The sequence below is a fragment of the Mytilus edulis genome, chromosome 2 (assembly GCF_963676685.1).
Source record: "Mytilus edulis chromosome 2, xbMytEdul2.2, whole genome shotgun sequence".
Lineage (NCBI taxonomy): Eukaryota > Metazoa > Mollusca > Bivalvia > Mytilida > Mytilidae > Mytilus > Mytilus edulis.
Genome location: NC_092345.1, coordinates 11,215,991 through 11,229,403, shown reverse-complemented (window position 1 = coordinate 11,229,403; position 13,413 = coordinate 11,215,991). Strand labels below are relative to the sequence as shown.

The following is a 13,413-nucleotide window of genomic DNA, read 5'->3' as shown; positions in this document are numbered from 1 at the left end:
CCTGTGAAAAGAAATACTGCTGAACTCTAGAACTAGTTTTTGAAGTATATTTATAGTATTTACCTCCATATTTTGAATTTCATTGGCTCAAATATTAATTATTTCAAGTAAATAATTTGTTTATTGTATAGAGGATAAGTTATGTTCAACATTTCTACTGTAAGGAAAGGAACAGTGTCCTATCCTTCAGCTTTGTATTTGTGAATTACCTGCACAAACCAATTCCAAATAAACAGAGATGATCCAACTAATATTGTCTTTGTTAATTATCGGAAGTAGTGTCCTGTTCAAAATGTTTCACCTTCTTCACGACGGGTAACTCATAAGGAGCAGGATCTGCTTTTCCTTTCGGAAAAGGTAAGATCACCACAGTTTTTGATGGGGTTCGCATTGCTCATTCTCTAATTGTTCTGTGTTATGATTAATGTGCAATTGTTTGTCTTTTTCGCTGTTTTTAGTTTTTTTGCAAAGACTGTCAGTTTGTTTTCGACTTTTTCAAGCTTGAATATCCCTTTTTATATCTTGTAGCCTATCTTTCACTGAATTGTGTTTGGAAATGTAAGTTCTGTGTCATTTGCACAATATTGTAATGGTTATCCGACTATATATAATTAGATATTCAACATGTATAATATATGACAGACATTGTCAAAAATTGAAAGTATACACTGCAAAATAGATGTAAAGTACAGTCATCAGCATAGTTAATCCAGGAAATGGCTCGTTATGCAATAAATAAGTATCTATGTATTTTTCATCGTAAATGAAGTGTAAAGAAATAATGTTCCTGTCCATAATAAAAAAAAATAATTATTGATTACATGTTTTTATTATGTAAGAAAAGATAGCAAAACTGCACAACAGTAACTTACAGGTACTGCATGGTAACATATGGGCCTTTATGTTTACTATATAAGTAGAACCGGGGAAGTCTTTACCACACATCCTTCAACATGTCTTACGGTTTATGTGTTCTGGTGCTCCTGACCGTTGCCGCAGGTAAGGCTTTCATTTCACAAAATTATTAAAGTGAACATTTAAAAACTTTGAAAAATAAAGCGTGTTAAATTTGATAATAAAATGAAAATTATAAAATATCATTTTTAGAAAATGTTACACAAAATACATAATGTTTATGGAATATCTTTTCATAATCCATATAAAGCGCTTATTTAGAATATATATTCTAAATTGCAATGAATTTTCTTAGTCGTGAGCTGCTATGCATACATTTGTATGATTTCTATTCTTTTTTCAAAGAAATAGTTTCTTTAAAACTTTATTCAGGCTATAACGTCATGCAGAGATATTTCAGTTTCTGTTTACAATGATCGAATTGAAAATATCCAGCCTATAGAAATCTTAAGCTGTGAATGTTAAAGATAATGGACAGCTATAAATAAAATTACGAAAAATGCAAAAAACTTATTTAACTGGCACTGACGAGTCTTTTATACGAACAAAATTTGAATCCTGTTATCTATGACGAGTTTACATACATATAGAAATAGGGAGATGTGGTATAATCTCCATTGAAACTACTATCCACCAGAGTTCAAATGAAGAAGATGTACACAAATATATAGGCAATCGTACGATCATCAACAATAGTTAAAGCAATATCGTGTCGTCGGCAATAAATAAAGGCAACAGTAGTATACCGCTGTTCGAAATTAATAAATCGATTGAGAAAAAAACCCAAATCCATGTTACAAACTAAAACTGATGGATAACCATTCGAAACAATTAGTTCAGACGAGAAAACCGACGGTCTAATTTTAATTTTTTTAAATTTTTTTTTGGAAAAACAAATATGATAGACACGAACCAACGACAACCACTAATAATACATGCTCCTAACATATATCAGACACATATAGGGTTAAAAAATGTTTTCGAGGGCTCAACCCTTGCTAATCAAGGCCAGGAGCACCAGAACACATAAACCGTAAGACATTTTGAAGGATGTGTGGTAAACACTTCCCCGGTTCTATTTATATAGTAAACATACAGGCCCATATGTTACCATGCAGACACTAGTGCAAAAACACCCCATAAGAGTTAACAGTAAACTGTAAAAATCAGATTGATCATTCCAATTGGCTTAAACCAAAATATCGCATCGAGGAACACGAAAACCAAACTTACATAAAAACAAAAGACAAGAAACCGAAAAAGGAGTACTCGATGTTTCTGAAAGCTAGTTGAAAGTCAGTTACAATTAAAAAAAATAATAATCTTGTTACACCAGACGTTCATATTTATCTATAAAACTAATGTATTTAATATAATTGATTGATCTTTCTCAGCAGTTGTTACATCCGGATATGGAGGTCATCATCATGCACATCATCATAGTAAGTATATATTAACATAACATCCGGATATGGAGGTCATCATCGTGCACATCATCATAGTAAGTATTAACATATCATCCGGATATGGAGGTCATCATCATGCACATCATCATAGTAAGTATAAACATAGCATCCGGATATGGAGGTCATCATCATGCACATCATCATAGTAAGTATTAACATAACATCCGGATATGGAGGTCATCATCATGCACATCATCATAGTAAGTATTAACATAACACCGGATATGGAGGTCATCATCATGCACATCATCATAGTAAGTATTAACATAGCATCCGGATATGGAGGTCATCATCATGCACATCATCATAGTAAGTATTAACATAACATCCGGGTATGAAGGTCATCATCATGCACATCATCATAGTAAGTATTAACATAGCATCCGGATATGGAGGTCATCATCATGCACATCATCATAGTAAGTATTAACATAGCATCCGGATATGGAGGTCATCATCATGCACATCATCATAGTAAGTATTAACATAACATCCGGATATGGAGGTCATCATCATGCACATCATCATAGTAAGTATTAACATAGCATCCGGATATGGAGGTCATCATCATGCACATCATCATAGTAAGTATAAACATAACATCCGGATATGGAGGTCATCATCGTGCACATCATCATAGTAAGTATTAACATTGCATCCGGATATGGAGGTCATCATCGTGCACATCTTCATAGTAAGTATAAACATAACATCCGAATAAAGAGGTCATCATCGTGCACATCTTCATAGTAAGTATTAACATAGCATCCGGATATGGAGGTCATCATCATGCACATCATCATAGTAAGTATAAACATAACATCCGGATATGGAGGTCATCATCATGCACATCTTCATAGTAAGTATTAACATAACATCCGGATATGGAGGTCATCATCATGCACATCTTCATAGTAAGTATTAACATAACATCCGGATATGGAGGTCATCATCATGCACATCTTCATAGTAAGTATTAACATAACATCCGGATATGGAGGTCATCATCATGCACATCATCATAGTAAGTATTAACATAGCATCCGGATATGGAGGTCATCATCATGCACATCATCATAGTAAGTATAAACATAACATCCGGATATGGAGGTCATCATCGTGCACATCATCATAGTAAGTATAAACATAACATCCGGATATGGAGGTCATCACCATGCACATCATCATAGTAAGTAGGCTTGAAAATAGTATACTTAGGTTTCTTATAATTTTACATTATAGTCACTGTGTAACTGGACATACATTTAATCATTTTACAGTCTATCTGTCAAGCTGGTCTGTAGATATTATTTCATTGCTATAGTTTCAAAACTTATATTCTAATATGACGTAATGTAAATGCTTTAAGTACACAGAGGTAAAATATGAGTATATTGTTTGCGATGTTCTGATCCTACTCCCAAGTCTGTAATGTATGTCTAATATTGTTATTGTTATATCTATTTTACAAATAGGACACGTTGTTAGACATACTAGGGTACACCACCGACATATCGGACTGGCATACTACAAGAGATACCATGGATTTAAAATCACGCATGGAAGATTTGCTTACAAAGGATTAGGTAATATGGTTCATAATCTAACACATGGCCATCACTCATTATAGAGTTGGCAACTCATTGTCGCTTTTCACAAGATCTCGTTTTGCATACATTTTTAATGTTTTTGTTCAATACTAAAACACTTATATATCTTTCTATTTCCTTTTTTTTTGGGGGGGGGAGTAGTCTTATATTTGCATTAATATTTCTGTACATATGCTATATATATATAAGAAGATGTGGTATGAGTCCATGATCTGTAAAATGTCAATCTATCAAGATTAAGTTTTTTAACAGATTCATATAAACGCGTTGCTTAACTGACACTTCACAATTACTTTAAAAAACAACTAGTGTTTTCTTTTTAAAAAAATCATTTAAGGATATAAATTGACTTGTGGTAAGTCACGGTTTTACCGGCTATGGAGAAGTTGTTATAGTAGATACCACAGTAGAGGAAGATGCTTCGGGAGATTCAGAAAACAACACCTGTTTACAGTTTACAAAGGTAATTATAAATTATTATAATTGTTTTACCGAACAAATAGTCCAGTAAGATTATATTGTAAACTATAATCTCAAAAAATATAAAAACATGTTCCACAGAAGGAATATATAGTGAATTAAGAGCAAATATAACCTTAGAGATTAAATGGTAATGCTTTTAAAACATAACAAGATGTGTTAGAAAGAGACAAAATTTTCAAAGTTAATCGTATTATGAATATTCATTTAAAGAAACTAATAACGGACAGTTTTTTGCATAATGACCAGATGGAGAAATTTTCAAACAATTTTCTGTCTCTATTATGTTGCTATATTTTCAAAACTTATATTCTAATATGACGTAATGTAAATGCTTTAAGTACACAGAGGTAAAATATGAGTATATTGTTTGTGATGTTCTGATCCTACTCCCAAGTCTGTAATGTATGTCTAATATTGTTATTGTTATATTTATTTTACAAATAGGACACGTTGTTAGACATACTAGGGTACACCACCGACATATCGGACTGGCATACTACAAGAGATACCATGGATTTAAAATCACGCATGGAAGATTTGCTTACAAAGGATTAGGTAAAATGGTTCATAATCTAACACATGGCCATCACTCATTATAGAGTTGGCAACTCATTGTCGCTTTTCACAAGATCTCGTTTTGCATACATTTTTAATGTTTTTGTTCAATACTAAAACACTTATATATCTTTCTTTTTCCATTTTTTTTTGGGGGGGGGGGGAGTAGTCTCATATTTGCATTAATATTTCTGTACATATGCTATATATATATAAGAAGATGTGGTATGAGTCCATGATCTGTAAAATGTCAATCTATCAAGATTAAGTTTTTTAACAGATTCATATAAACGCGTTGCTTAACTGACACTTCACAATTACTTTAAAAAACAACTAGTGTTTTCTTTTTAAAAAAATCATTTAAGGATATAAATTGACTTGTGGTAAGTCACGGTTTTACCGGCTATGGAGAAGTTGTTATAGTAGATACCACAGTAGAGGAAGATGCTTCGGGAGATTCAGAAAACAACACCTGTTTACAGTTTACAAAGGTAATTATAAATTATTATAATTGTTTTACCGAACAAATAGTCCAGTAAGATTATATTGTAAACTATAATCTCAAAAAATATAAAAACATGTTCCACAGAAGGAATATATAGTGAATTAAGAGCAAATATAACCTTAGAGATTAAATGGTAATGCTTTTAAAACATAACAAGATGTGTTAGAAAGAGACAAAATTTTCAAAGTTAATCGTATTATGAATATTCATTTAAAGAAACTAATAACGGACAGTTTTTTGCATAATGACCAGATGGAGAAATTTTCAAACAATTTTCTGTCTCTATTATGTTGCTATATTTTCAAAACTTATATTCTAATATGACGTAATGTAAATGCTTTAAGTACACAGAGGTAAAATATGAGTATATTGTTTGTGATGTTCTGATCCTACTCCCACGTATGTAATGTATGTCTAATATTGTTATTGTTATATCTATTTTACAAATAGGACACGTTGTTAGACATACTAGGGTACACCACCGACATATCGGACTGGCATACTACAAGAGATACCATGGATTTAAAATCACGCATGGAAGATTTGCTTACAAAGGATTAGGTAAAATGGCGTATAATCTAACACATGGCCATCACTCATTACAGAGTGGGCAACTCATTGTCACTTTTCACAAGTTTTCGTTTTACATACATTTTTAATGTTTTTGCTATCTCGTCAATACTAAAACACTTAAAATATATATCTTTCTATTTTCTTTTTTTGGGGGGGGGGGGAGGGGGGGGGTGAGTGGTCATATATTTGCATTGATATTTCTGTACATATGCTATATATATATAAGAAGAAGTGGTATGAGTGCCAATGAAATGAGACAAATCTCCATCCAAGTCTCAATTTATAAAAGTAAATCATTATATTTAAAGATATGGTCTTTATATAACATATACAATGTAACCATTTGCAAGAGATGTTTCTTTCTACCTGCTGTTTTTTTGTTCTTCAAAGAATGAAGAAATATCGCACAAAATAAACAAAAAGAATCAGTTTTGAAAGATTACGGTTTAAATTAAGAAACTTAGATCATCATAAAAACATAATGTAATCCAATAGAACTGGGGGAAAATCTTAACATAATGAATTTAATCTCTGCATGCATTTAAGGAAGGAATTTTTAAATCACGATATACACGTTAAAGATTTCTTTGTAGTCATTTCAAAATCTTTGTGTTTTTTGGGGGTTTTTTTTTGGTGTTTTTTTTTTTTTTTTTATGTCATAACGATTTGGTTGATCGCCTAGGTATATCTGTGTCACAAATTTCCAAATATTTTCTAAAATTGACATATAGTTTAGAAAATAAGGTTCAAACTCCGTCAGACAAAGTTAACCTATGCGTTTGGCTAATCATAAAGCTACGAAATTTTCGTCATATGAATGCATCCAGACTTTCAAGTATCTTGGTTTGAGCGCTTCTAAATGAAGGATAATCCAGGAAGAAATTTCGAGTGCAGATAATGTATAAAAAGTAATAATTTGCATTATTTATATTTATATTCAATTTTGTGTTGGGAAAGGGACAATATATACTTATAATAACAGTTTAAACCTCAAATTATATATAAATATATTAAAATTCAAGAGTCTATCTGAAATTGAGGGTAAATTATACGGCCTTCAAAATACCGTTTCGATCCCTAACATCACTGAAGTGACATATATTGTCGAAATCTAGATCTGGTGTACAAAAAAAGTATTGACACCTTGTTTTGGTGGCATAACATCTTGGCCACAAGTTTATAGTTTTCTGTTTAGTATTGAATTTATATTAAGATCCATTTTGTTACATCTCGTGATCAATTTTATTTGGCAATGACCAATGGCAGTCAACAGGGCTTAAGAACATCAGTTATTCGACCTGTTAGTCAAATGCGTTTTGTTTAAATATACTTTTTCACTTTTTTGGTCTTTGTGAAAATGTTGTTTGTGCTGTATTTAGACCCTTCTACAACGAAATTTGTTTTACATGCACACGTGTAAAAATTGCGGTTTTTATCCAACGCAATCATAGGTTTGAACGTAGTTTTCAATTTAGACTCATATCTATATATATATATATATATATATATAAAAGTCTATAAAAAGGACCAACCAGCAAATTTACTACGTACCGGGTCGTTTAAAATAGGCGATACTATGCAGATAAGGAAAAAAATATATCTGTCTAAAAATTTGCACAACGGTACTGATATAAGATGTTATTATACGAAAATGTTGTTATTAAATCGTGTTGACAAATATTTCGGCTCAACAAATGGCCTTCTTCTGTGTCACAAGTTTTAACAATATAAACTTGTGACACAGAGCCGAAATATTTGTCAACACAATCAACATTCAATCTATCTAGATGTGGATCAGTTTGTAAATAAACTGATGCAGATACTAAATTAAATTATATAAGTGTCTAAGTATGTAACTTTAACACACTAATGAGTGTTATAAAATTAGTTGTTATATTTTATATATTATTCACGCAATATTTCGCTAAACAAATTATCTTCATCGGGCGTGTGCATCTATCTAGGTGAAATCGGATGCATGACAAAAAATATCTTTGTAGCTTGAGCTACACAAAATTTGTGTAAAAGTTTAACATATTAATTTTATTGATGGTATATATAAAACATATTGTTTGCCATGTGTTACCTTTCCTCGTTAGTTTTAATCTAGCGTCGTACTAGAGTACATGATATGTAAGGCATGGAGATGTTATTGTTAAAGATCAGCTCAAATATCTACAGTAAAGGATCCTACAAATTAATGCAAGATACAGTCACAGAAAATAATCATATTTATAAGTACGTCTCAGTCAGTGACAACTCTACAACAGATTTATCCATCGGATCACGAGGAAAGGTAACACATGGCCACCGAAATATTTATTATTGTGAAGCCGAGGTGGTCATGTGGTCTAGCGGGACGGCTACAGTGCAGGCGATTTGATGTCACGATATCTCAGTAGCATGGGTTCGAATCCCGGCGAGGGAAGAGCAAAACATTGCGGAAGCAAATTTACAGATCTAACATTGTTGGGTTGATGTTTAGACGAGTTGTATATATTTATATATACATGCATGACATTATCATGCGGTGAATATTTAAGTGTCATAAGTCTGAACCTTTTCAGTCAGGAGTAATAATAACTTTTAACTGTATTTCTTTGGCAATGATATATATCCCCTTCCCTTTCATGAATATGACCTACCGAATTAGACTATTTACCGGATTTGTAATCACTTAAGCAACACGACGGGTGCCACATGTGGAGCAGGATCTGCTTACCCTTCCGGAGCACCTGAGATCACCCCTAGTTTTTGGTGGGGTTCGTGTTGTTTATTCTTTAGTTTTCTATGTTGTGTCGTGTGTACTATTGTTTTTCTGTTTGTCTTTTTTATTTTTAGCCATGGCGTTGTCAGTTTGTTTTAGATTTATGAGTTTGACTGTCCCTTTGGTATCTTTCGTCCCTCTTTTATGATAACTCCTAATTTTAGAAATAGTCATTGATCAGTAAAATATCAATCTATCAACATGAAGTTTTTTTTAACTGATTCATATAGACTTGTTGTTTGATTAATATTTCACACTTACTTGTAAAAACGTGTATTCATATATATAAAAAAATCATTTAAGGATATAAATTGACTTGTGGTAAGTCACGTTTTTACCGGCTATGGAGAAGTTGTTATAGTAGATACCACAGTAGAGGGAAATGTTTTGGAAGATTCAGAAAACAACACCTGTTTGCAGTTTACAAAGGTAATCATAAATTATTACAATTGTTTACAAAAACATGTTCAACAGACCGAATATATAGTGAATTAAGAGCAAATATAAACTTAGAGATTCAATGATAATTATTTTATAACATAACAAGATGTGTTAGAAAGAGACAAAAGTTTAAAAAATATTCGTAGTATGAATATTCATTTAAAGAAACTAAAAACGGGCAGTTTTTTGCATGATGACTAGATGGATAAACTTTCAAACAACTAATCTGTCTCTATTATGTCACATAATAATGTATCTGGAAATCAATGAATAAATCAGTTTACAAACTTTTCTTAAAACCTTTTTTTACCTATTTATTAGGTCATGGTCACGTAGTTAGTCACAGACATGGATTAGGCCATGGTCACGTAGTTATTCACGGACATATTCACTATTATCGACACAAACATGGTCACATTAATAGTCACGGATATAGTCACGGACATGGTCATGGTTATAGTCACGGACATGGTCATGTTTATAGTCACGGACATATACATAGAACATCTTACTATAATTATTACAAAAAAAATCACGGGTTTAGAATCCATCATAACAGATTCTCCTTTGAAGGCACAGGTATTTATATATATTTCTTTAATTCATCGTCAATTTATCCCTTTTTGCACCCATTGTTTAAAAAAAATTAATCAACGTGTGGTTCGTTTAATCTCAGCACTTCATTGGTTTAAATCCGATTATGACGTCGAATTTTCTTACTTTCTTCTGAAATTCCTATTTTGACGGCATGAAAAAAGGCGACAATGCCCGTCACTTAGAAAGAACACATCTTTTTGCAGATCATTCGAAAAGAAGGAATAGGTTTGCCTGCAAAATATTAGAAAATCATGAGAGAAACAGATGCAACCACCAAATCTCGTGTAATACGATAATTATCCACTCTCGACAGTTAAGTTTTAAATATTTAAAACGCTCGGACAAGCCTCGCGTTTTTTTTGAAAATTTAACTGTCTCGAGTGGATCAATATCGTATTTCACTCGATGAAGTGGTAGAATCTATATATATGTATCATGTAGATTCGAATAAATAATATCATTATAAAGTAGTAGTCAATAAAATAAGATAAAAAATAATTTTACATTTACGTTTGGAATTTATGATGCTGAGTTTGCAAAGATATTTTCCTTTATTCTACCCTAGTTCAATCAACTATTTGTTTTTGTATAACCAACATCCGGGTAAACTTTTCACGGTTTCATAGGGTTTCTAATTTCTTTTTATAATCGATTTTGATAGTGATTGTTTCCACTGAAACTTTGGTTAAATGCAACTTGTTAAATCAAAGGAACATCTAGTCTGTATAGAAACCACAGTACAATCTTGATATTTTTTACAGTCTATAAGCTGTCATGTCATAGAAATCGATTCTACAGTCTATGGAATAATTGTTATACTCACTATCAAAGTAGAGGTTATTGTTTTGAACGTTTGGAGAAACAACATCTCTTCGTAATGTATTTTGGAGGTAACAATTTTTAATTACTTTGAACTTATATCGTCAAAGATTATTCGTTTCGTTATTTTAAAAATTTATTTTTGAAATTGTTTTGTGTTTTAAAATTAAATAAAGATGCCAGAGTTTTCTAAAAAAATCTGAATTGATTTTTATTTTGACATTAAATCCCAAGACTCTTAATTGTTGAATTATCTTAAAGGTCTTAACACCCTAAATCTGTTTATTAGATACATTTTGAGCTTGTATAGTCCTTCAACGTAACAATAAAAACTATATCGTGATTTAAGAAATAAAAGTTACTTTTAAATGTTTTCTATTCCATTTCCTCAGATGGTCATGGACACATATATCATTATCACAAAATGCGACACCTAAAGCTTCAGAAGTACCGCCATAATTTATTGCTCCACAAGAAGATTGCCAATCAGCATGTAAATCGCATTCACAATGTAGCTAACAACCATGTTTCAAAAATAGCACACATATCTAACAAACATGTGCAAAATATTGACTACCAGGCGAATAAACATGTGAGCAGAATTTCAAACGAGGCTGGCCGACATCTTGATAGATTCAGAAAACTCGTAAAATTCCACATCAACAGACTCCACAATCACGCAAAGGATCATTTATCTGCTGTTGAAAAGCAACATAAAAGACATTTGAGCGAACGCGAGTATCAAAATAAACAACACCTTTCAAACAAGGAGCACCTCCATAACAAACATGAAACTCATATAAGTAAAGTTCATAGCATACTTGGTCATGGTTATGGTGATGGACACGTTGTTAGTTACCTCGATTATTACAACAAATATCATGGATTCCCAATAGCTGATAACAGATTTACATATGACGGAATAGGTAAGCAAGTTTTACTATTAAATTTAATTTCACCAAAAGCTTAAATAAGACTGACTTATGTAGTTTATGAGCCCTCAGTAAGACGTCCATGATGCATTCGTGTAGTTTCTTTTTATGTATTTACAGTTCAAATTGTATCCAAAAAATATTATCGATTGATAAGATGAATGATGTGACAAATTTATCATAGTAGTTTTGAGATTCAGGAATATTTATAACAAAGATGTTATTGTTATAGGCAGACGTTGTCAAGAATTCTACTGTAAAGATTTAAAAAATTAAAAGCATGCTGGTTCTGTTTAACATTAAACTTTTATTTGAAGCTTACCAACTGAAATGTGAAAGTAGTCGTTTTTACAGTCTTTGGAGTGATTGCTGGTCTCAGTATCATAGTAGAAGTGTATGTTTTGGAAATCTGAGGAAACAACATCTCTTTATTGACTACCCTGGAGGTAAATTAGTTTGATGAATAATATCATATGAATAGAAAAAAATAATTGAAAACTTTGTTCGTCCGAATAGTTATCAAAGGTACCGGGATTCTAATTTAATACGCCAGACGCGCGTTTCGTCTACATAAGACTTATCAGTGACGCTCAGATAAAAAAAGTTATAAAGCCACTCAAAATTCAACAAAAAAAATGTGCCATATACGGCTTAGGTAATCTATTCCTGGGATAAGACAATCCCTAGTATTTCAAAAAAATTCAAAGTTTTATTACAGGAAATTTATAAAAATCACCATATAATTAATATCCATGTCAACACCGAAGTGCTGACTACCGGGTTGATGATACCTTCGTGGATAAAACGTCCACCAGCAGCGGCATCGACCAAGTAGTGGTCAGTCCCGAAATCCTTTTCAGGATTTTACTTTATTAGGAACTCTACTATAAAAACTAAACACTTTAGAGGCAAGGATGCATAAGACCAAATACTTGAAGAACTTTATGACCAAAAACCTTCATGAATAGGCAAGTCTATCAACTGTTAACTTGCATGAGGAAGTATGGATCTCTTTTTTCATAATAATTTCTTTATTTATCAATAGAGAATATTATTTTATTTTTTATGATTTCGTTGTTCTGGTTTATTTCCGTATTATATGAATAAACGCTTATTTTGCGTAATATATTTATCCAAACTGAGAAAAGATAATGAACTAGATCAAAATCATTTCACCATCATAACGTGGTCATATATAATGCTGTAGGTTATATTGTAGTTTCTGAATATACTTAAAAACATTTATTTTATTTTTTCGTTTTGACTTAGACTACGCTGATGAATATTCTCCGACAAAGATTGAAGTCAAGACAGGAGGCGATTTTGATTATAAAAAGTAGACGATTACCTCTTGAAGGCAAGTTTAATGTTCATAACATAAATAGTAGATTTGTTTTTTTCTTCTTTTTTCGGATTCACAATGTTGAAATCTCGGTATAAATCGTTCTTTTCTATGACAACACATTCAATTTAACAACATGATTGATGGGTCTAAAAAAAATACTTTTTTTTATCATATAACTACGCAAAGGAATATTTTCTTAGTAGTTATCTTTCTTTCAAATGAAAATCTTAAACTGCATTATTTGATTTAATCATTTTTTCTGACGATATTCCTTTTTATTGTAGGATACACCGAATACTGAGTATGTGATTACTAGTAATAAATGCATTTGAAAAAAGTATTGTTTATTATAAAGCTTTATTTAGAGAATAAAACAAACTATGGGATAGCACTGAACTTTAATTT

General features: G+C 31.6%; 1 protein-coding gene across 1 annotated transcript; it reads left to right on the top strand.

Annotated features, from left to right (window-relative positions):
- Positions 1-936: 936 nt before the first annotated feature.
- Positions 937-13,396, top strand: LOC139511436 (uncharacterized). The gene is made up of 14 exons (XM_071298190.1): positions 937-999; positions 2,313-2,357; positions 3,857-3,967; positions 4,329-4,454; positions 4,919-5,029; positions 5,395-5,520; positions 5,985-6,095; positions 9,178-9,303; positions 9,637-9,894; positions 10,674-10,802; positions 11,124-11,657; positions 11,981-12,109; positions 12,933-13,020; positions 13,293-13,396. The coding sequence occupies exons 1-13, from the start codon at positions 954-956 to the stop codon at positions 13,001-13,003; spliced, it is 1,923 nt and encodes a 640-aa protein (XP_071154291.1). The 5' UTR covers positions 937-953; the 3' UTR covers positions 13,004-13,020; positions 13,293-13,396.
- Positions 13,397-13,413: the final 17 nt, after the last annotated feature.